Raw genomic sequence first — 21,997 nt, 5'->3', positions numbered from 1 at the left:
TTTTTTTTCCCCGTTAAAGGGGTTTTTTTGGGGAGTTTTTCCTTATCCGCTGCGAGGGTCATAAGGACAGAGGGATGTCGTATGCTGTAAAGCCCTGTGAGGCAAATTGTGATTTGTGATATTGGGCTTTATAAATAAAATTGATTGATTGATTGATTGATAAATCATTATCAACTCTTGCTATGAAAACATTTCAACGTAGTCAGGAAGGTTTTTAAAATGACCAAATATGCGTATAAAATGATCAAAAATATATCTGTAATTTTGCATGATCTCATACTCAAACACACCTGTTGTCCTCTTTGTGAGAATTACTGGAGCTGGGCTTATCCTCCAGTGTAAGGCTGGCATTGTCGGACCCATAGTAGCTGGTTCGAGGGGTGCTGGTGCAACTGGAGCGAGTGGACGGCGGGCTGGAGCCTGGCAGCCCTGGGGAGTGGCACCGAGAACGCAGCCTCACAGTTTTGTTCACCACCTTCACTGTTTCAAACACACGCCACGGATGGTTCCTGTCAGGAGAAGAGAAGGGCGTGAGTGTAAAAGATTACACACAATCTATATCATTCATCTCAGTAGCAGAACATACAACCCATAATGCAATCACTGCATTTTTTTAAACCGCAGTCGGCAAATTGTATGAATTATTATGATGTTAGAAGCAGAGAAGTGCTGTGTATATCCAGTTTATCACTGAGACACAAGCAGGGCAGCATGTCAGAGGCTAGGAAACAGTTGTAGTTAAATGTACAGGACCACTTTGAGTAAGTTACTTAGACGACTAAAGGATAGGTATGAGGTTTGCCATTACCAACTTTTATTCCCTTGTGTTTTAAAGTTGCTGCTTTCCATCATGTAACAGACTTTTCAAATCTCTCCATATCCATATGTTTTGTTTAGTATGCAATATTCTTTACCTTGTAAGATAGTGGTAATGGAGGAGGGATGCTCTTTGTTGTTTATGCAGGGGTGTCACACCCATTCTGTTTTAAGGGAACACATCCTCAAACTGAATGAGCATAGCGGTTTAAAGTATAACCAACATTAGGGTTAGACTGAGTCCATTAGTTAAAGTCCACATGTCCACCTGCCCTGATTTATTTCAACGAACTCCCATTCCTTAAGTGATTTTGAATGACGGACAATGTGAGAAATCTGTGATTTTTTAATCACTGGAGCCCAAAATCAGTTGTGCACTTGTGGGAAAAAAACCCCAGATGTGTTTAGTATCTACTTTGTTCTATTCTAGTTGTTAAAAAACATTAAATAACACTGGGGGGTTACATCATCTTTGAATTTTTTTTTTTATTTATTTCGTTTGGAAAGTAATATCCTTGGGAATCAAAATAATAAGCTGTACTGCACCAGGACTGTGTGGGTTTGGTTTGGTTTGATCCGATTTGATTGACAGTTCCCTGGCACTATAAACAAGCAACCCCAAAACTTTAATCATGTCTTCATTTAAATGTTGCTAAATCCAGATTGTTGGATGGAAATACCGTGACAGAGCAGAGACAAAAACATAAATGCAGACCTCTCATATGAAACACCCAAAAGCATGTTCGCTAATTATAAGAAGTGATTAGGAAAATAGGTTTTCAGAGCCTTTAAGACTTCTCGTTCACTATCACAAAATAAAGTGCATTAAAGTGATCCAAAAATCTTAATTCCAACTGCTGTTTCTAAAGACAAGACTCAAATTTGAACCTCAATTTTAGAATTAACTCTTCCTCAGCATTTAAACAAACACAAACAACAACACACACTTTGACTCAGAGCCTGGACCAACAGTGTATTTTAAATGAAAACAAATTTATGCTACAGTCATCTAGTTAGCCAGCTGCTTCCTTACACAGTATCCTACAATATCTTTGTTTAGTAGACATGGGGAGCAAACAGACGAGAAAAAACAAGGTAAGATTTTCTTAAATATGTAGATAGAACTCAGCGAACTCAGCTCAATAAATAAATAACCACATTGTAAAACCAGGAAGATACAAATACAATAGACTTGAAGCTAAATTGTCGTTTAAATGAAAAGTAGCTCTTTATGACTACAGTTTTGTTTAACAACAGATGTAAAAGGCTACAACACATTTACTGTGTGATTGTGATTTCACCCCTAACGTTACTTGTGTATTTCTGTCTTTAAGAGGAAGCAGTGTGGTATTGCTGCTAAACAACACAAGCCAAGTGCATGCAGGCCAGCTGAGAACACAGGAGCGCTTGCACTTCAACAAAGCATTGAATCAGCTAATGAAACCATCCAGAAGCTGTCCTCAATAAACACCAAACTAAAGAGGCAGGTTCAGGAACTCCAGCACATGGAGAACCAATGGGTGGTGGAAAAGAGTCAACTCCTGCATAGAAACAAAACTACACAGAGGATACTGGAGCGGAAGTACTTCAAGGCTCTTGATGAGATCAACAGGTTGGAGGAGGTTTTGAAGAACACAGAAATCAACAAAGCTTTCCATTACAAAGAGAATGAAACAGGGGAACCAGTGGAGACACAAATACCTATGGAGCTTATAGACATGCATGAGAGGAGCCAGGAGCAGGAAGTTGTGATAATGAAAAAGGAAAAGCTGGTTGGAAGGTTCCTGCTGGCGACGAGTAGAGCATTTACAAAAAGAAGATGTACATCCTTAGAGCGAGAGACAGCCGAAAATCCAACAGGAGGCCCTGGAGGTCAGGATCAAGAAGGAGCAGAGGACCGAGACGAGGTATGTTTGTTTCATTTTAACTTACACTGATTATTTAGCTCACTAGATTCTAACTCATCCTTTAAAAGACAAATTTAAATTTACTGTGATGTATCTTCTTTTTTCAGGAGCTTGTTTTGAGGAAAAAGCTTCCCTGCTTCCTCTCCTTCATCTCTTGTCTCAGGTAGATCAGTGATTAGCACTGCAGCCTCAGAGGAAATAAAATGTACTAGTTTATTATTAAGTTGTTTATATGTTCATTGTTTGACCAGTGATCACAAGATATTTACTTAAATTATGGAATTATTAGCAGCAACATTTATACCTAAAATATCAACACTAAAAGTCATCCTGCAGAAGAACTGCTCCTGTGAGTGATATTATAGATGGCATTATAGTGATGCATCAATGTAGCAGCATTTTACTGCTGAAGCTGGATGAGGTGGCGCTGGTTTATCTGCTTTATAAGGTAGTTTAGTCCAGTGGTTCACAAACTAGGGGTGGTGTCCCCTCCAAAGTGTGACTATATATGTCTAACGGAGTTGTGAGATGATTAATGGGGAAGGACAAAAACAGAAGAAAAGAAAAACTAAGTTCTACTACATAAATTAGTTTTGTTTTGGGCGGCGTTTCTCCCTGTTTTTGTATAAATAGCAGATCATTTTTCCTCTTTGTCAGCTTAAACAATCTGAGAAGTTTAGAGGGGAAATGTCTCTAATAACTCACTGACATCGAAGAACACAACATTTCTTCAAGGGGTTTCTGTATTTGCCGAAGAGGTTAGCAACAGCTGGTTTAATCTCTAATAGCAAGAAGTTTTTAAAAGCTTGTGTTTTTATGTAAATCACAATATTTAAAGTAACTAATAACTACAGCTGTCAGATGAATGTAATGGAGTAAAAAGTACCGCTGAAATTTAGTGAAACAAAAAGTATGAAGTCGCATGAATCAGAAATACTCAAGTACAATGTCTAGGCACTTGTACTTAACCTAAATAAATGTAAAGTAAATGTAGTTAGCTGCTAACTATCACGGTGTGTGTGTCCCACTTGGTGTATTTTACTGATGTAAAGATAGTAAATATAGCATCTTAAAATAATCTGTTATATCATCTGTAAATGTCACACTTCAATATGAGGCAGTGGTATATTCTTAAGTATTTGTATCAACCTTTGAAAAGCCAAAAATCCGAACCAAAACACACCACTTTTCAAGCAGTAAAGAAAGTCAGTCTGTTGCCTCCCCACATGTCCTGTATACTGTTATGAAAGACATTTTATATTCAGCCTCAGCTGTCTATCATATAATCTCAAAGTAAATGGTTTGGGTTAAGGTGTGGATCAACCCTGAGACTGTTAGAGTAATAGTAGCAGCTTAGTACTGCGTCCTATCAGAGAATAGCAACTGTAGTCACCTTGGATTTCCACCAGTTACAACAGATTCCAACAATGAGAAGTGTCATGGTGGAGAAAAAAAAGACAGCCACAGAAAATACCTAAAGCCAGTCCTGCAGCATATCCCACTTTCTGCTGCCCATCTGTGTACTCAGACAAACATGTATTTTCACTGAAACATGGCAAGATAGAGTGCTGCCTGCTCAGTCCACCTGCATCATGATGTCACGTACCTCGAGTGAAACACACAGGGGGTTTAACACTCCAAAGACAGACTGTGAGTTGGGTTTTTATTGTATACAAACAAGACCAGGCAGGGCATTTAAGCAGCAAGCAAGTCTTGATGACTCACATTAAGTAAATATCCTGGGTTTTATCAGGATAGAAATTGAATGTTTAGGGAGAAGTGTAAGAAAAGCCTTCCACACACACACAAAATCAGACTCACTTGTACTCTGAGGGTGCCGGGGTGTCCAGACCTTTGCGGAAAGTGCCCTCTATCTCAGCTGCCAGTGAGTCCATGGGGAGGACAGAGGCAAGTGCAGTGTAACGCTGCACCGTGCTGTTGGGTAGGCTCTTATTCCGCAGGTTCTTAATGTCCTCTCGGGCCTCGCGGAGCATGTCCTCACACTGCGAGTACTTGTCCCGCAGGTCTTTGAGCTGCAGACAGGGGGAGACATATCTGTCAAACTGTAGTACAAGAAGAAAACACTGACCATTCACAACATCAGAGCTGAGTATTTACATATTATGGCTAAAGTATGCTTCTGCAAGGATACACAAAGATAACATGTCTGTGTGGGGAGGCAGAGAAGGGCTTTCTGGGTAACAGACTATGTTTCTATAGTATGATCTTAGAAAATCAAAAATGCAACCTCCATAAACAGCACCTCAGTGCACAGGGAAAAATTGGTGGAGGTCTAAAAACAGTCCACTGTATCTCTGCCCCTTTATAACAAACCTAAGTCATTGCTTTTCTCCAAGCCTCTAGAAGATTGACAAGAGCTCTGGACGTCTGACTAAGCAATGACAATGCTACCATCAGCCAGTAGCATGTACGTTTGGCTGATATTCCACATGTAAAGGCATATAATTCTAAAGTTGAACTTAGGGTGTTGTATCTAATTAGTTTCTGAACAGTAGTTTGTTAAATGCCCACAATAACAATAAATGAAAGGATGCTGGCGACACCAGCGCATGTTTGAAGATACAGCAGCATGTTCTAGGTGTCAACACTCTAATTGTTTCTTAAAGGAACACAAAACCGAGCTCAAGCAAGAACGTGTCAGGATCCTATTCCAACTCTTAATTGACTATATTCAGTCAAAGTGTCTTGCCTCTGATCGAAGATTTAACTGGCTTTCACGTGAGGCACTCAGGTGTTGGTTCAGCTCCTCATTCTCATGGGTCAGCTAGAGGGACACAGAAAAGAAGGTTAGCAGAGTTTAGCTATGAAGTCTAACAGTGTGTGTGCATGCATGTGTGTGTGTGTGTGCATGCATGTGTGTGTGTGTGTGTGTGTTTAACTCACCACTTTGCAACGGGCCTGCAGGTCAACAATCTGAGCCAGCAGTGAGCTGATCTCCTCCTGTTGTCGCAGACAGTCCTCGACCTTCCGTGCTAGCTCCTCTGACAGGTCGACTACCTGCTTATTGACAGATGCTGAAACACACAAGTAACAGTACGTTAATTCCCCCAGTCACTGATCATCTATGCAAAATTTTCAGTTTGAAAAAACAAAACTGTAACACTTACAGAGTTCCTCCACACACACCATCATCAGCTCCTGTTCTTGCTCCTCATAGTTGGTGGTTTCTGTTGTGAGCTCATTGGCCTGCAGAAATAATGCCAATGTCAAAATGTCACACGTTTAAGACCATAGTCAATGAAGAATGACATATTTTATCAAACTGAACAACACTATTACATCTCTGATCTGTGCCATTAATAAGGCACTACATCCCTTTAATGTTTGTTACCTGATTCAATCCTAATGCTAACACACAAGAAAAAAGCCAAGATAAACAATAGGTGTTACTCCCAAATATGGACTGAACTCCTTTTTAGCATCACATTCATGACTTATTTATAGCTACAAATGTGTTTATTTTGCATTATGCAGTGTTTAATGAGATTGCATAGTGCATTTTGTTTAAATGTCAGGCTGTTTTTGCAAATAAATGTTTCTGTATGAATGAAGATATTTGTTCAGGATTAAAACTAAATGTAGTCAGTAATTCCTGAAACATCAAAAGCTAGATTTTATACATTACTTGCCATAAAAATGATGATGAACATTTTTAAGTGTTCTATTTTATGTTATGAATGAGCAACTTTAATTTCATTCTGAGTGAGGACTTTGCAGTGGTGCGTACCTCTAATCGCAGTTTGCGGTTCTCGTCCTCCAAACCCTTCAGTTTCTGCTGCAGGAAGTCATAGTGGACAAAGTTGCTGAGAGAGCTGCACGATGCGTTCCTTTTTATTCTACAACAAGAAAAGAAACATTTGACTCTATTAGACATCTTTCCGTTTCTCTCACTAGGAGAAAAAAAGTGACCTGCAGCGTGTACCTAAGCAGAACCGGACAGTTATTAACAGCAAATACCTGAACAAACACGCTTATTTCAACCAGTTATTTTCTAACTGAGTGAGTGGGAATAAATGTCCTTAAAAATGGTTAAATAAACTGCTGCAATGAAAAGAAATGAAAGACAACAGTAATGAATCGTGATGATGATTAACTGATTAACCTGCTGATGGGAAAGAGTTAAGCAGAAAGCTTAGCTGAGAACTTTGAGAGGATCAGAGGAGCCGTTCTGACGTATGTTTACGTACACACAGACTCAGCGCACTGATGATCACAAACATTTAGAGACCTAGTTAGATCACTTAATAACTACAGCAAGAAGGCTGTTTTTAAAAAAAAATATTTTATGATTGTATTTGTTACATTGCAGCAGAAATAATTTGTTTCTGTTCATTTTAAATTAGCAGAAAAAAGATAAAGTAGCAGAGTACACCTTGTATGTTGTTTGAACCCAACAAGCACTGAGTGACATATCAAAAAGGCCTTATTTTGTTATTGAATGGTTAAAGGTTACTCTGTCTGTTTTTAAAGGGAAATAAGATTATAGTTTGTCATTGAACAGATATTAGTTGCATAAATCAAAGTAATTCTCATTCTTCTGAAGGACACAACAAACTAAAACTACATGTTCTCATGAAGCTAAATATCTCAAGTGGCATCACTTCACAACCTCCATGTAGTGTTTGTGTATGTGTGTAAACTCACGGCGAGTGTGATTCAGCGTTCTCGATCTCCTCGGTGCTCGCATAGAACTGAAGGAGGTCGTCTCGCATCGACAGCTCATGGCGAAGCTGAGCAATCTAGAAAATATAGTGAGCTGATGTGACTTGAGCTCTGCAGACCATGTAAGAGACCAGACCGATAACATCACAGATCATATATTTCAGTGTGAATCATGAGGTGTGTTCATACCTCTTCCTTTGCAATTTCAAGCTGTTCGTCCAGCATTTCATTGCGTGCGGTTATTTCTTGGTTCTGCTTCAGGAGGGACTGACCAATCCGCGCTGCTAACTCGAGATCCCGCTCTTTCTACAATGTGATACATGAATGATATAATGCATTTATTTTATTGAGTGGTAGATTACAATTTGTCAAAACTAGGCAGTTACACAATCACCGTTTGAGTGAGGCAATCACATCTGCAGGTATGGTTTTTTTTACAGATTTAATTTACTTTCTTTACGATCACAATAACAGACACCAGAGTGCTAAAAAAGGGTGACAGACAGTGATGGTCAGTGAGGCAGATAATTTTAATCCACCATAATCCCATCTCATCTGCTGTGTGTCCCTCTCTTACCTCCTCTAGCAGGTGGGTGACTGCCTTGATGTCATGATACGTCTTGGTGACCTGGCCCACTCTGTCTGAGCACAGCACTGCGGGAGGAGGGAGAGAGGGATTTAATGAATGGAGGAAGAAGCAGAGCTGTGCACGGCACACTAAGGATACTGTAACAACAACACCTTGCTGTTTATCATAAAACAGGGGTTATGAGCCATAACAACTAGCCAATGAGGGAGCTTTCTTCCTCTATTTCTATTTTTCAACCAGCTATTGAACAAGCCAGCAATACTACAATAGAAAATACGACGTTAGAAAAGCACAGTTTTCACTTATTGAGAGACAGATGTTTGATTTGTTTAATATCCAGTTTATAAAGTTATGTTATACTGCTGTTTCTGAGCAGTTTGCCAAGAATTAACTTGCCAATCAGACATGTCCTGAACTGTAAAGTCTTATTCCCTGTGATTTTTTATGAAAAAGTTCCTGGTTTTCTGTTGCATGTCTGATACACTGCTCTGATGAAAATGGATTATAGATTATAAATATTTAAAAATTGATTATTATCCATAGATTACATAATCATGCAAACACATGAAAAAAATACTCTTGGTTACATTTTTACTCTTTCATATTAACCTGTAAATACACCAACATTACACTCAGACAGAAAAAAAATATTCCCTGTATGAATGAGGCCTGAGTGGATGTTGGTTCTCCTTTAAGTTTCCACAGCTACCGACATGCTGTGGTCCATGTAGTCAGCCACATACTGATCCTCTTAGCTTGATCCCTTTCAGCCCAGATAAGACACCAATAAGGACCTCGTTCTCCTGGACACCAATATAGCTCATCAGGAGAGGCTGCCAGGGCTAAACTGACAAAGTGTTCACACCAGCAGGACATGTACAGCATGGAAGGGATAACAGCAACTGGCTCATGACCTGCAACTTTGTTTACATCCTGGACAATGCTTTGTTTATGTCCACTTCAAAGTCAATAAGGGTGAAGCAGTGTGGAGGGTCATAAAGTCATTTTCTCAGGTCAGACAGATCTAGTATTGACGTAGCTCTTATTTGAAGCCAATGTACTGTACGTAAAGGACTTCGGTTTTAAACAACAACCATGAACTACAACACTATGTTTTGATTTTGTGTTACTTTTGTAACACTATCTGCAATCATAGGTGTCATGCTTTCTGAGCGGACTTAAGATGCATACTGCCTTTTACCATCTTTACCATCATGGCAAGGCATTTATATGGCACATTTCGGCACCCGAGCAATTCAAAAAGCTTTACATCAAAAATCAAGAGCATCAAGACAAAATGCAAAAGAAATATATCATAAAAGGACATTTACAGACAATTAAAAATGCCATTTAAGAGCTAGAGAACAGAAAATAAATAAAAAAACAAGACTAAGACAGGTGTAAAATACAACAATTAAAGTTAAAGTGCAGTGTAAGTAATAAATAAACATTTGATTTCAAGTACATACAAAATTTGCCTGGACTTCCGTTCAATTCTGAATGACAGTGCATGCCTCTGAACCAAAAAATGTTGTGTAATCTTACTTTGGTACAGGGCTTAACTGGACTAAAGAGATGGGAAGTTGCCAGACAGCAAAGCAATTAGATCGAGGTCTATAAATTTGGCCTGGAAACACAGTGATTGGATAGCTGTATCAGTGTCTAATCATCCTAATGGAAAGAACCTAACCTTGGGCTGAACTGCTGCACTGCACAGTATACTGTAGCTGACCATGAATTATATAACATAAATCATGTCTACAGTAGTCTGAGGTGATTTACTGTAAAGATGAGGTCATGTTTCCATGTCCATTATGTAGATTAAAGTGTAATGCAAAACCAAAAAGTGTTAGAATCAAAGAGTTTTCCACCAATCACAAATAACTACAATAAGCATCATGAGTCAAAGTCACTGCTGCAACAGTAGAATCTGGGACATCAAGATGGCAGAAGTGACATATGATGTTGGAAACTCTTTTAATTTAATTTAATGTATTTGAACACTGAATCTCATGGAGAAGGACAAATCTTGCACCACTGGACAAGCCTGCCTCCCAAATGCAGGTTATGGATACTGTCCTTCTAATTTGTTAAATTATTTCATATATTAAATATTTCTGGAATTCTAAATGCTCATTTTTAAGACAATATGGATGAAAAGTCCTAAAAGAATAATAACAAAAAAATTGGACATTTAACATTAACAATTCCAAAACAAACAGACAAACTCCACCTGCTGACATAGGTCCTGTTATATGATCGTAAACTCCACAACAGCTATTAAATGAATCCAAAGGTACAATGATTTTACTGTTTCCAAGACCAAGAATTAACTTCGAAACTTGACCTTAAATTCAATTTGTGACATTACATTGGTGGCTGTAGCGGCAGTCAACTAATAAAGGTCAGTGGTTCGATCCCTGGCCCCTGCAGTCTACATGTCAAAGTGTGCGTGAATGATTATCTGATGAGTAAGTCACACCTTGCATGGTAGCCTCAGCCACCAGTGTATGATCGTGTGTGTGGATGGGGTGAATGGTGTCTGCAGTGTAAAGCCTTTTGAGAGGTCTACTACAGCCTTAACTACATCCATGTATGAGTCTTCTTGCGCTCAACATGGCTGATTGTGTAATTACCAAAATACATTCTAGAAATTAACAAAGGGTTAATCAGATAATAGCTCAACTTCCTTAAATCCTATTGTGCTTAAAGTGGATTGCAGCACTTGTGCTAAAAGCTGTTTATTAAATGCACATGAATGACTGCACCCTTTAGCAAGCACCTGAACTGCCCATCCACAAAGTCTCACCAGCCAAAATACCTGCTCTATTTCCTCCTGACCTGACTGCCAGAGAGTATCAAGCAGATCAGGGAACATTTGCCAGCTAGAGGTTTTAAGGTTTGGGCTGAGCTAAATCCAGATAGCCCTGAACTGCTAGTCTAATACTGTACCTACGGATGAACCTTGCTGACTTAGGTGTACTTATGACGTCTGTGATGTTGTGGGGATCAGACAGGCATGGATGAGTCCAAGAAAAAGATTCACATTGATCCCCTACTGATCTCTACTGTTATGGAGGTGCAGACTTGACAAGATTGGCAGGAGCTAAAATATATCTCACAGAGCTTCCTAGTGCTAATCTGTCTGGAAAGTTAATACTCATAAGTATATACGCATTTTATGATGGTAACATCAATTTTGCCATAAAGAATTAGGAGGTGTTATGAATAACATTATCATTGCCAGATCCATTGTTAATACGTTAAAAATTACAGCTAGATTTTAGCCTAAAGATGTCAAAATAGACACTTGAACACAATACACAGGATACGCAACAACGTGTACACGCGCACTGAAAATATATCCAATTTATTTATCCTATTGCATAACAGAGAAGCCAGCCGTCCTTTTTCTGGAGTGGTGCCCGTGTCGCAGTATTCGTGCGGGTGCCAGCCACATGCCCATGTAGACAAAGAACGCCCGATACAAATGAGAAATAGAGGAGACTCCCTGCTCACATTACCTGCTCTGTTAAAGTAGAACATCAGTGCATGCACCTTTTTTAATCTTAGATGTACAACCATGTAGAGCATATACATCAATTTGAAAAATACTGTAACAAGATTGAATTGTGCCAATACAAACTCGTCTTTGCTATAGGCCAACACCCTGAAATGATCTTATTTATGGCACATATTATTTGATATGCATCAGAAGTCTGACACTGCATCAGAGGAAAAGCCAAAACAACTAACAATACTGGACTGAAACTAGGGCAGCAGCATAGTTAATGTTTCTGCACTCTTTGTTCTGCTGAACCACAGGCCACAAAGTAACGGCTTTGGGAACATTCAACACGCAGTCATTTGTTTGGAACATCATTCAGGTCATTCCCTCAATCTCATTTGACTAATTTAATTCTGTTTCCAAAAGTCCCTCTGAAATTCAAACCATGTTAAAGAAGAGGAAAAACAAAAAAGTAAACTGAAGCACTGAAATACTATTCCCAAATTTTAGCGCTCTACCCTCAACATAGTAACAGCAGAAGTACAGGAGTAAACCCACATTCGCAATGCTGCCAGTGATGACTGCTGACATGTACACAGGACTTGATTGTGCTGCTGCAGCGTGCACGCACACACACACGGGCTCAGTGACCTTCACCACACCAACAGGAAACTGGATATATTTACAAAACCTTACATGTCTCGGGGCACTTTGATGTTGAACTAAAGGCATCTCTTGAAAAGAGCTGCAATAACAAGCATTTTGTTTGAATGGATGAATAATCATCATTTGCGTACTGCACCTTCAATGACATCACTGCTCCCTGCAGTACATGCTGAGCACTATAAAGTATTAAAGCACTTAGATAACACAGAATGCAACGTACAACAAAACACACCAGACAGCAGTGTCTGACTCACAGGGCAGAATAATCATTAACCTTGACACTTTATACTTAGTGATTTACATATAATTTTTCTTAACTCTCTTTTCTAAGCATTGGCTCTGCAGATCACTGACCAGTCTCCTGTGCATGCCACCTGCATTTTCCTATCCTCTGCCTCATCACGCACTGCCTTAACTCACCTTGTGTCACCTCTCGGCAAAGGCTCTCCTTGTTGTTGTTGTTATTATTATTATTGTTATTGCTGTTGAGGCATTTCATCTCCTCGTCCACTACTTCATCCACAAAACTGGCAGTGCTCTTGTCTTCCTCCTCCTCAGATGCAGAGGAGCTCCACACCTCCATGGTAACTGTAGAAAAACTGCCCTCTGCCTCTCCGTCCGTCAGCTAATTCCCTTGTTCTTCTGAGTCTACTGTGTGTACACTGTGCTGTCACACACCAGCTGTGTCTCCGGCATCATCCTGCTGGCCCGTGTGTTTGGGGAAAAAACAATATCCACTAGCCTACGTGAGTGGGTGTGTGTCCACCTGCGTTCCTGTGTGCAAGAGAATCTGAGCCGCTTGGTGTTAATATATAATCCCTCAGACTGAAGGGACATCTGTCGTCATGCCTGCCTCCGTTCACCTGGCCACGTTGGACTACCGGGTAAGAAGAGAGGGGAGGAAGAGGAGGAGGGGTGGAGGAGGAGGAAAAATCTAATCCACACGCCACAAAAGCTGATATTGATCAGACCGACCTCGTCCAAGCACAAAAACACAAGTTTCATTGGCTATAATCAAGAAAAAATTCAGGATAGGGATGCTGATGCAGTATCAAAGGATGCTGCAATAAACCCACCCACCCCTGTGGAATTGAGGGAGATGGTAGGTTCCGCCCCTGCCAATGGCTGTTCTTGATCTGTGCACATACGTAATACCAGATAGAGAGAGGGGGCTCTGCGTAATACTGGTGCATACAGAGCCACACCTACTTTACAGGGGTCTGATGGGAGCAATAGACAGAATACAGTCTGAGAGATAATGTGCTTTGACTGGGATTATTGAGAGAGAATATGTCATTTTTCCAAATTTTATCTTTTCATATATATTTCTTTCTATGCTAAAACAATTATTCCTTTTTTTGTAATACTTAAACATTATGTCAAAATAATAATTATATCATCTAAAATAAAAATAATTAATGTCATTCTGAGAACTAGGGGCCGGGGGTTGCTTTCTTTATGCAGTGAGTAATTAAAATTCTGTTTTCCCAGATTATTAGGGCTACCACAAAGATTATTCCATTTTTTGAATTTCCAAATCATGTTCCAGTGAATTTGACTGTGTGTTGCGATGATCCACAGTCATTCTACACCTGGTCGCCATATTCACAGTCTTGTCTTTGCCTGTCCCATACCCTTGCAGTTGCTACCCTAGACACAGCAGTTTTCTAACAATCAAATATTAATCTCCTCATTCATTTTTCACCCACAGACTGACTCTTTCCAGGTCAAATGCAGCACGCAAAAGACAGCGGAGACACAACTTTTGCCATCTGTGATTGCCCACCCACACGCTCCACTTTTGCAAGCATTTATTGTGTGCATGATAAAATCTTTGAGGGCAGCACATCTAAATTACACGTCTAAGGTTCAAGTGTAAATCATAAAACCCTCTACGGGAGTGGTTCAACCAGCTGAAGTTACCAGGCCAGCGCTATGATAACACAAGTAAAACTGCTACAAGGTTATAAGGAAGTAACTTCTCAAGTACTCTGCCCACAATAACAAGTTCTTAGAGTCACCTCCCGGTAATAAAATCAACACTCTGCACTCTGCTTTGATTCAACCTTCTTTAAACATTATACCGCCTGGATCATTGAGATGAACCTCATATCAACTAACTACTGACATATTCATGTTTGTTATAAAACACAGGCACTAAAATACAGTTTGAGTAAAATCTTGATAAAATCAACTCAGCCCACGACTGTGCCTTAATGCAAGATATAATAAGCACCATATCACTAGTACAAGTCTCCACAAACTGAGAGCTGATATCCCTAGTCCATATTTGTCTGGGGAAACACCCTGAAAGGTCATTTACAACACTGTTTTGACCCGCAGCGAAATTCAGCCCCACACAACAACCACGTAGTGCTCGTGTTTCTGATCTAATATATAACCAATCATTATTTATTAAAGATCCGACATGCACGCAGTCTGCCAACTCCCCAATAGAAGAGCAACACATGCTGCAGAGAATGTTTAGAATTTAGCCAGACAAGTGAACTCCCTCTGCAGCACTGCATGTCTGAGTTGATTCGTGATTATTAACCATGCACTCCTTGTTATGGATTAGTGGTTTTGCATGTCACTTAATTATTTGCTCAAATGCTTCCTTGTAACACTGGTTGTGCTTTTCCAACGAAATGTGATTTGAGGTTTATTCAGTTCATAACAACTAGCACGTTACCTTTCAAAACTATGTTTCACACCCTTTCACACGGAATTAAGTGCGTTTGATTTTCACCAGTCAGTTAGAGAAAATAAAATGGCTGAATAATATAATTAATTCTTTTTTCAGTTAATCTTTCAATAAACAAAACAAATTAAAAAAATATCTATATCTGCAGGGGATGTACCTTGAACCTGCATTAATAGAGTTTTGGGCCATTTGGGGCATAAAGTCCTTATATAGTTTATAACTTTGTTAATATAAAGTCATTTAGCAAACAGTTGCCTATGTACATATACAACAGACACAGAGCAATGAGTCTGAGTCGTCTCCACCAGCCTCTAAGGACAATATCTGGCTCCTCAGCTGTCACATGCTCAACTCTGTTCACCAGCTAATCAGTGTTTGGTGCTGGACAGGTAGCACACAGTGGGTTTATCAGAGCTTTTTCACCAAAAACAGCTGCGTGCTGTGACTGAAATGATGGGCTGTCAGGGCAGTAAGACCAATGCACAACAGTTAAGTTATTGACTGTAAAACACAAAAATATCAACTGAAAAGCAAAAAAAAAACAATCCATAGAGCAGCAGTAACTGTCAAGTCAGGGGTAGGACGCAGACGCAGAGTAAAACTGGAATTAAAACACAAACAGATGGTGCAGAGAAGGACGCAGTGAGCTAAAGTAAAGAACACTAAAAACAAACAACACCATATGTCACCTGCCAAAAAGAGTCAAACACTGCAGCATGGTACAGCATGGCACAGTCTGCATGGGGCAAGTTAGTTTGTCCTGGTCCTGATAGGAACATGTGGCGGTCAGCATTATGAGGCCGTAGCCATACAATCTCATGAAATTCTATCACTATGAAGCAAGGTCATCAGGGGGAGGGGATATCTTGGAATAAAGTCTAGATAAGCAGATCTTTCTTGAGAAAGCGTTGAAATACACCTGCATAGTGCCCCTTGTAATTTATTGGAGCAGGGGCATTACGCCTCAGCAATGACAACGTCTCAATATTAGCGGTAACCACCATATGAGCGCAGTGCAGAGTGGCGGTGATTAGCTAGCCAGCCAGTACATCTACTACAACAAAGAACAGAGAAGATCAGATTACAACATATACAGAGGGAGCATGACTTCATCCTCCGCTCAGGATGCCATTACTCCTCTACATCTTTATGCAGCAAATGGTGGTTTGCAGCTATATTAATGCTCTGAATGTCACTCCTTCATAACAAAGCAAATATGGCAGGCAGATATCTGCACATTGAGCCCAATGTGAGTAGGAGTCATAAGATTGACTGTTCTGATCACAGGTTTCACTTCCTCCACAACTATTGAATTCTGGTATCAATCATATTTAACAACCAGTTTTTTTCAGTTGGGGGTCCCTGAAGCAAAACATTATCATATGGGGGCCTGTGACCTGATGTGTGTCAGTTTAGGGGTCCTTGACATAAAAAAAAGGGTTGAGAACCACTGGTCTAAGCTACAGAACAAAAGACAGCCTTATCGTAGTTAGGGTGTGGATGCACACAACCTCCCATCACCCCACAAGTCTAGACAATCTCTGCATCTAACCATCAACCCTTTCTGGATTGCTGCGGCACTTGACTGCCAACAATGTCATCATGATGTCAGAGTGGCCGCTGGGATATGCCGTCTGCGGCGCTCCAGTGGAAACTGCTAAGGAAGCCAAGTGACGACAGGTTAATCGGCTTGGTGACATTTTGACATCTGTGGCTCACAAATGTGGCAGAGTGTGTGGAGGAGGGATTAGGTTTCACACACTCAGGTCAACAAAAAAATACACACATACACTGAAGTTCATTGTTAAGCAAGTGAATAAATGTAGTGACCAGGGCTACAACTAACAATAATATTGTCATTATCACTTAATCTGCTGATTAGTATCTTTTTTTTTTTTTTTAAAGATATTTTTTTGGGCATTTTTTGCCTTTAATGGACAAGACAGTTAAGTGTGAAAGGGGGAGAGAGAGAGGGAGTGACATGCAGCAAAGGGCCACAGGCTGGACTTGAACCCGGGCCGCTGCGGCAACAGCCTTGTACATGGGGCGCCTGCTCTGCCACTAAGCCACCGACGCCCCTGCTGATTAATATCTTGATTAATCAACCAATCTTTTAGTCTATAAAATGTCAGATAATATTCTAAAATGCCAACCGCAATTTCCAAACAACCAAGGCAACATCATCAACTTGATTTGTTTTACCTTAACAATACTCCAAAGAAAAACAGCATATCTGTGAAACTTGAACAAAACAATGTTTGGCATTTTGCTGTATAAATCACTTACAGGCTAACTGGAAGCATCACACAGCTGTTACCTAACGGTTATTAACGGGTTTGAGGACAAAGTCAAGTCTTTTTGTATCAGTGAACTTTTTTTTTTACCTCAGCTGAGTAGGCGGTCCTTCAGTGTGGCCCAGGACATATGAGTATATACACCGCTGAAAAAACATTAGCCATATGCAGCCCACACCACCTCTGAATGTGGTCTGAGAGATCGAATCTCAAGATACATTGAGGAGGCATTGGGTGCTTTCACATCTGTACTTAGAGCTGTCCACTTGTGATCCGATCACCCAAGATTCATGTTAATACCAGCTGTAAGCAGGGCGAGACATTGACGGATACTGTTTTCACCGAACTGGGCGAAAAGTAGGTACACCCTCTCATTTATGTTCATGCCTTCCTTGTAAATTTGTTTAAGCATCTGCCAAATACAAAGCTGCTGTGTTCTACTTCTTGGCCAGCCATTAAAAGTGACACATTAACTTTCAGCAAACCTTACAACTTGACTTGTGCCAATACTGAACTTGTCAAACAAAGGCTAAAACAAAGCAGCAGTAAAACTTTCAAGGCAGCAATATGGCAAAAACAAACCAATGCATGTATGAAAACACTGCAAGGAAATGTCCTGAAATGAGGGTGTAATCATTTCATGTTACTCTTTACCAGACTTTAACACACACAGTCCCAAAATATTTCACATTTAAGGTGAAAAGGTCTTTCAGGGAACATGAAAAAGAGCTTAACATCAATTAAGCCCACAGAGCCTGTCACTGCTAATTCCATCACTACACACTGTGTGTTTAGTGCACATAAAACAGTACTCACAGAAGTACTTGAGCGTCTCGTCAATCTGCTCGTATGTGAGTCCCAGAGCGACTGTTGGGGGCAGCAGAGGGGTGTGCAGCCAGTCGTCATTGTCGTATCCAAACACGCTGTCCGCTCTAAGAGTGTAGTTGGGCCGACCCTCTGACAGGAGGCTCACTATCTCCAACTCTGGCAGGTCTGAACAAAGGTCTGGGGGTGGGGAGTGTTTGTTTGCACATATGTGATTTGTATAAAGATTCATGAATGTATGTGTTTATGTATGAGGAAAGAAAAACAAAGAAAGAGAAAGAAAGCAGCACTTTAACAACTCAATTAGGCTGACATGTCATCTACAACGGCACACTGCCCTCTACTGATAAATCTATGAACCTACATTGCACTCTTACAACTGCTCCATATTCAAAATATAATTGAATTAACCTTTGTGCTTTTGGTATCATAAACATATAAGTAACTTGCAGACTGATGAGTGAGTGAGGTTTTTATCTAGATATCTCATTCATAATTATCTTTTTTTCAAAATGATACATATAAAAGATATTCCTCCTTTGTGAATTACCTGTTAAAGTTGACACATCTTGGCAGGGTCGCTGTCCCACGTCAAGATGAATAGCCTGGGGGTCCACATCCAGGACCCCAGGTACCTCCCCCCGCCCCTCATGGAGGGAGAAGGCTGACTGGGAGTCCAGGTGGGCCTGTGGGGGCCAGGAGGGAGGAGAAAGAGGAGCAGGAGGAGAAGAAGAGGAGGGAGAGGAGGCAGAGTGGGACAGCTTGACTGGGGTGGGAGGGTTCAGGGTGAAGGTAAACTCACAGCTGGGTGTCCCGCTGTGGGACTGGCGCCCCCTGGTGGTTCAGGGAGACAATGCAGGCGTCCAGGGCATCAGGCTCTGACTGACAGAGAAGGTATTGACTGCAGAGAGGAAAATATAAAGAAGAAGAAGAACGGGGAGGAGAGAGAAAAATAGGGAGGGGAGAAAACAGAGTAGAAACATTAGAATGTTAAAGGAACTATGTGCAGAAATGTTTTCAATATAGCACTGCACAACATGAATATACAGTACTGTGCACCTAGACTGCAGTATGGTGTGATGACAGTTTGTTTTCAATCTTTCAGATTTTCTCGGCAAATAAACATATAAAATTAAAAACTATAATTCCATCAAAGACATTCCATCAAAGTGTTTGTTTTACCATGGCCCCGCATACTGTAGACTCCCAATTAGTTAGAAAACAAGGTACATAACATATCTCATACTAGCGCATTTTTCAGACCTTTTTTTTCATCAATTATTTGTGCAGTGCTACTCTAATATACTGTATATCCGTGATGAGGGCTGAGAATTAATCAAATTTTATTTTCAATTACGATTTTGGCTTATGAATACAAGATAATCGAGATAAAATTATAATACAGCCACATTGTTTTCAGTAGGATGTGGAAGTGCAACGTTCCAACCCAGCTGATCTTATTTATTATGATGTCTTTTTTTTTTTAAATTCATTTTTATGTTATTTATTTAAATATATATATTTATAAAATCTACAATACAAGTTTGGTTTTTTTTAAAAAATGAAATAAATGCATGATGTTCCCAAAGTCATAGAATAATTGAGTCAAATAATAGTGATCTTATTATTGACCAAAATTACTGTGGTTATGATTTTTGCCATAATCAAGAGGCCCTATCTGTGATCAAACATGAACTAATCATCAGAAAACACAGCGACTTCAGTGATGACAGTTTTTAATACATCTTATCTGATAAGTAATTGAGACTCATTCATTTTGCACAAGATCTGAACTCTCCCAGCATCGAATAACCTTTTGTTTGATCAAAGTGCCTTTCACTAGAAGCAAAGCAGGGCCTGGCATCTTGTCTGTGCTTTAGGGTCACACATATAGACTTACCACAGCCTGAAGCTACACACAGATCAGGTTCGTCATAACTGTAACACCCCTTTTAAACACACACACAGCGTGAGGCATTGCGTGCTGTATAGATTACACACAGAACCCTTATACGTCAGTAGCTACAGCTACTGTAGGAAGAGTGTCCATACAGTATGCACTGTTACCAATTCAGTATTATCTCTGACATAATGCAACACAAAGTACCATTTATGTCATCTATTTTAAAATACTGCCAATAACATACACACACGGAAAAGAAGAATCTCTTATGTTTTAAGATTTGCAATCTTTGTATAACAATTTGGGTGATTGGGTTCACCTAGCTAAAACTAATGCTGTCTAATACACCTGCTTAATATCAATGGGGGTAGGTTTAACAGCAGAAACACCTCTCTGTATAATGCAACACAATTCAACTTCACACAACATCCTCCAAAACAGGAAGGATTCATTGTAGGACTGTTTTTTTTTTACTCCACCAGGTTAGGTGTACCTAATAAAGTGGCAACTGAGTGCATGTACTTTTATAGTGGAAACATGAGTATAATGTAATGGTATAATGGAAACGTGATCGGAAACAGATCATTTGAATCTAGTTTATATGGTATCTGCCAGCACAGCAATACATTTGCTTGCTATAAAGGCAGCAATAAATGTGGTGATATAGATCAAACACTACAAACATAAAAGCATAATGTTGTATGTGGTGATATCATATGGTGATCATTATAGTCAAAATACACAGAGGTATGCTCATGACAAAGATTTTACACTGTTAAACGGTTAGAATAATGCTCTTCTCATAAACTCAGATCACATAAAAGATTCATGCTTTATCCAGGCTGGTAACAAAAGGACATTTGATACCTCGGCCCAGTTATTGCAGTCAATAAAACATGCTAGACGGAGGGCAAAGGGTTAGGCCCAATTAAAGCAACAGCTACTAGCCTATCATGTTAAGTACAGGGCGAGCATGTGCAGCTAAAGACTGCAGCTGTGTACACATCTTCACACACCCATCTGATTACACTTGAAATGAACTGAACCCCCCAGCACTAGTATCACTTTCACCACCAGAAGCCCTTTATTTCCCTTTATCCTTTTTGGTCTCTTCCCCTCCTCTGCTTTCCATCATTCATTCAATCAGCTGAGTGTTTTGGTTTGTGGCCAGCATTTCTCCATCAATACTCTTTCTCCTACAGATGTCAGAGGAGTCACCCCGCCTGCACACTTCAGCTTTTATATCCAAACACATCAAACCTACCATATTTGACAGTAAATCTACAGTATGTGTGTTTTGAGGTGAGTAAAGGTTCTCCTTTAAATGTATCCACAACAGAATTAAAATTCAATTAACATAGACTCTCTGGGTATAAAATATCTTAATTTCACATGCACACACAACAAAAGCGATGTACTTATGCCAAGGGGAAAAAAACAGGCCTGTCCGAGCTTTTCACATTAATACTGTCAGTTCCAATTTAGCAGTGAGTGAAACACACTGTTGGGTTTGTTGACCATGCAGCCAAGCGAGACCATGTCAGCCACTTAGGGGTGACACTGGGGGACATGGTTATTAGCCATCTCTCCCTCCTTTGTATCCTCATCTTTTTACTGTGCTAGGCAGGATGCCAGAGAAAAAAAAATGTCCGCTGAGTAATCAGCTCGAGCATCACTCATACAGAACATAATGAAGCTGCAGAGAAGATTAGCGCACCAACCTCTGTGTCTAGAGGCAGCAGCAGAGTAACTGGCCAAAACAGAAAATGCCATGAGGGTTTTCTGAAAGTGATCTGTAAACAAAATCAATGTGACATTAATCTAATAAAATAATTACAAAATTAATCACACGAACTGCAGTAAGAAAGGCTGTGTTTGATGCTGCTTGCTTGAAGTGCAACTGTTTATCCTGCATTTGACCTTGGAGCCTGGACTGACCTGAGCTGAACTCAAGAGAGATAGAGGGGGTTTGAAAAGCTCTACATTGGTAGTCTGTGCAAACAATGCCCTTCCAGGAGGGTGTGTACGTGAGCAGAGGCACACAGTGTGAAAGAGAAGTGGACAGAGGAGGGGGGAGGGAGAAAGGACACTGAAGCGGCTGA

General features: G+C 40.1%; 1 protein-coding gene across 1 annotated transcript in view; it reads right to left on the bottom strand.

Annotated features, from left to right (window-relative positions):
• The window catches only part of hap1 (huntingtin associated protein 1), a gene marked incomplete at its 5' end in the record, with an annotated part of 24,988 nt that extends 6,154 nt beyond the window's left edge, over nucleotides 1–18,834 (bottom strand). Inside the window, 11 exons of the mRNA XM_050045273.1 lie at nucleotides 291–509; nucleotides 4,545–4,756; nucleotides 5,434–5,508; nucleotides 5,628–5,758; nucleotides 5,852–5,930; nucleotides 6,472–6,580; nucleotides 7,389–7,483; nucleotides 7,596–7,712; nucleotides 7,984–8,060; nucleotides 17,984–18,172; nucleotides 18,543–18,834. Coding sequence (XP_049901230.1) covers nucleotides 291–509; nucleotides 4,545–4,756; nucleotides 5,434–5,508; nucleotides 5,628–5,758; nucleotides 5,852–5,930; nucleotides 6,472–6,580; nucleotides 7,389–7,483; nucleotides 7,596–7,712; nucleotides 7,984–8,060; nucleotides 17,984–18,172; nucleotides 18,543–18,834 — 1,595 coding nt within the window. The remainder of the gene's footprint in view (nucleotides 1–290; nucleotides 510–4,544; nucleotides 4,757–5,433; nucleotides 5,509–5,627; nucleotides 5,759–5,851; nucleotides 5,931–6,471; nucleotides 6,581–7,388; nucleotides 7,484–7,595; nucleotides 7,713–7,983; nucleotides 8,061–17,983; nucleotides 18,173–18,542) is intronic.
• Between the last annotated feature and the right edge of the window lie 3,163 nt (nucleotides 18,835–21,997).

The sequence above is a fragment of the Epinephelus moara genome, chromosome 5 (assembly GCF_006386435.1).
Source record: "Epinephelus moara isolate mb chromosome 5, YSFRI_EMoa_1.0, whole genome shotgun sequence".
Taxonomy (NCBI): Eukaryota; Metazoa; Chordata; class Actinopteri; order Perciformes; family Serranidae; genus Epinephelus; species Epinephelus moara.
Note: the sequence above shows the minus strand (reverse complement) of the source record. Positions and strands in the feature narration are given on the sequence as shown.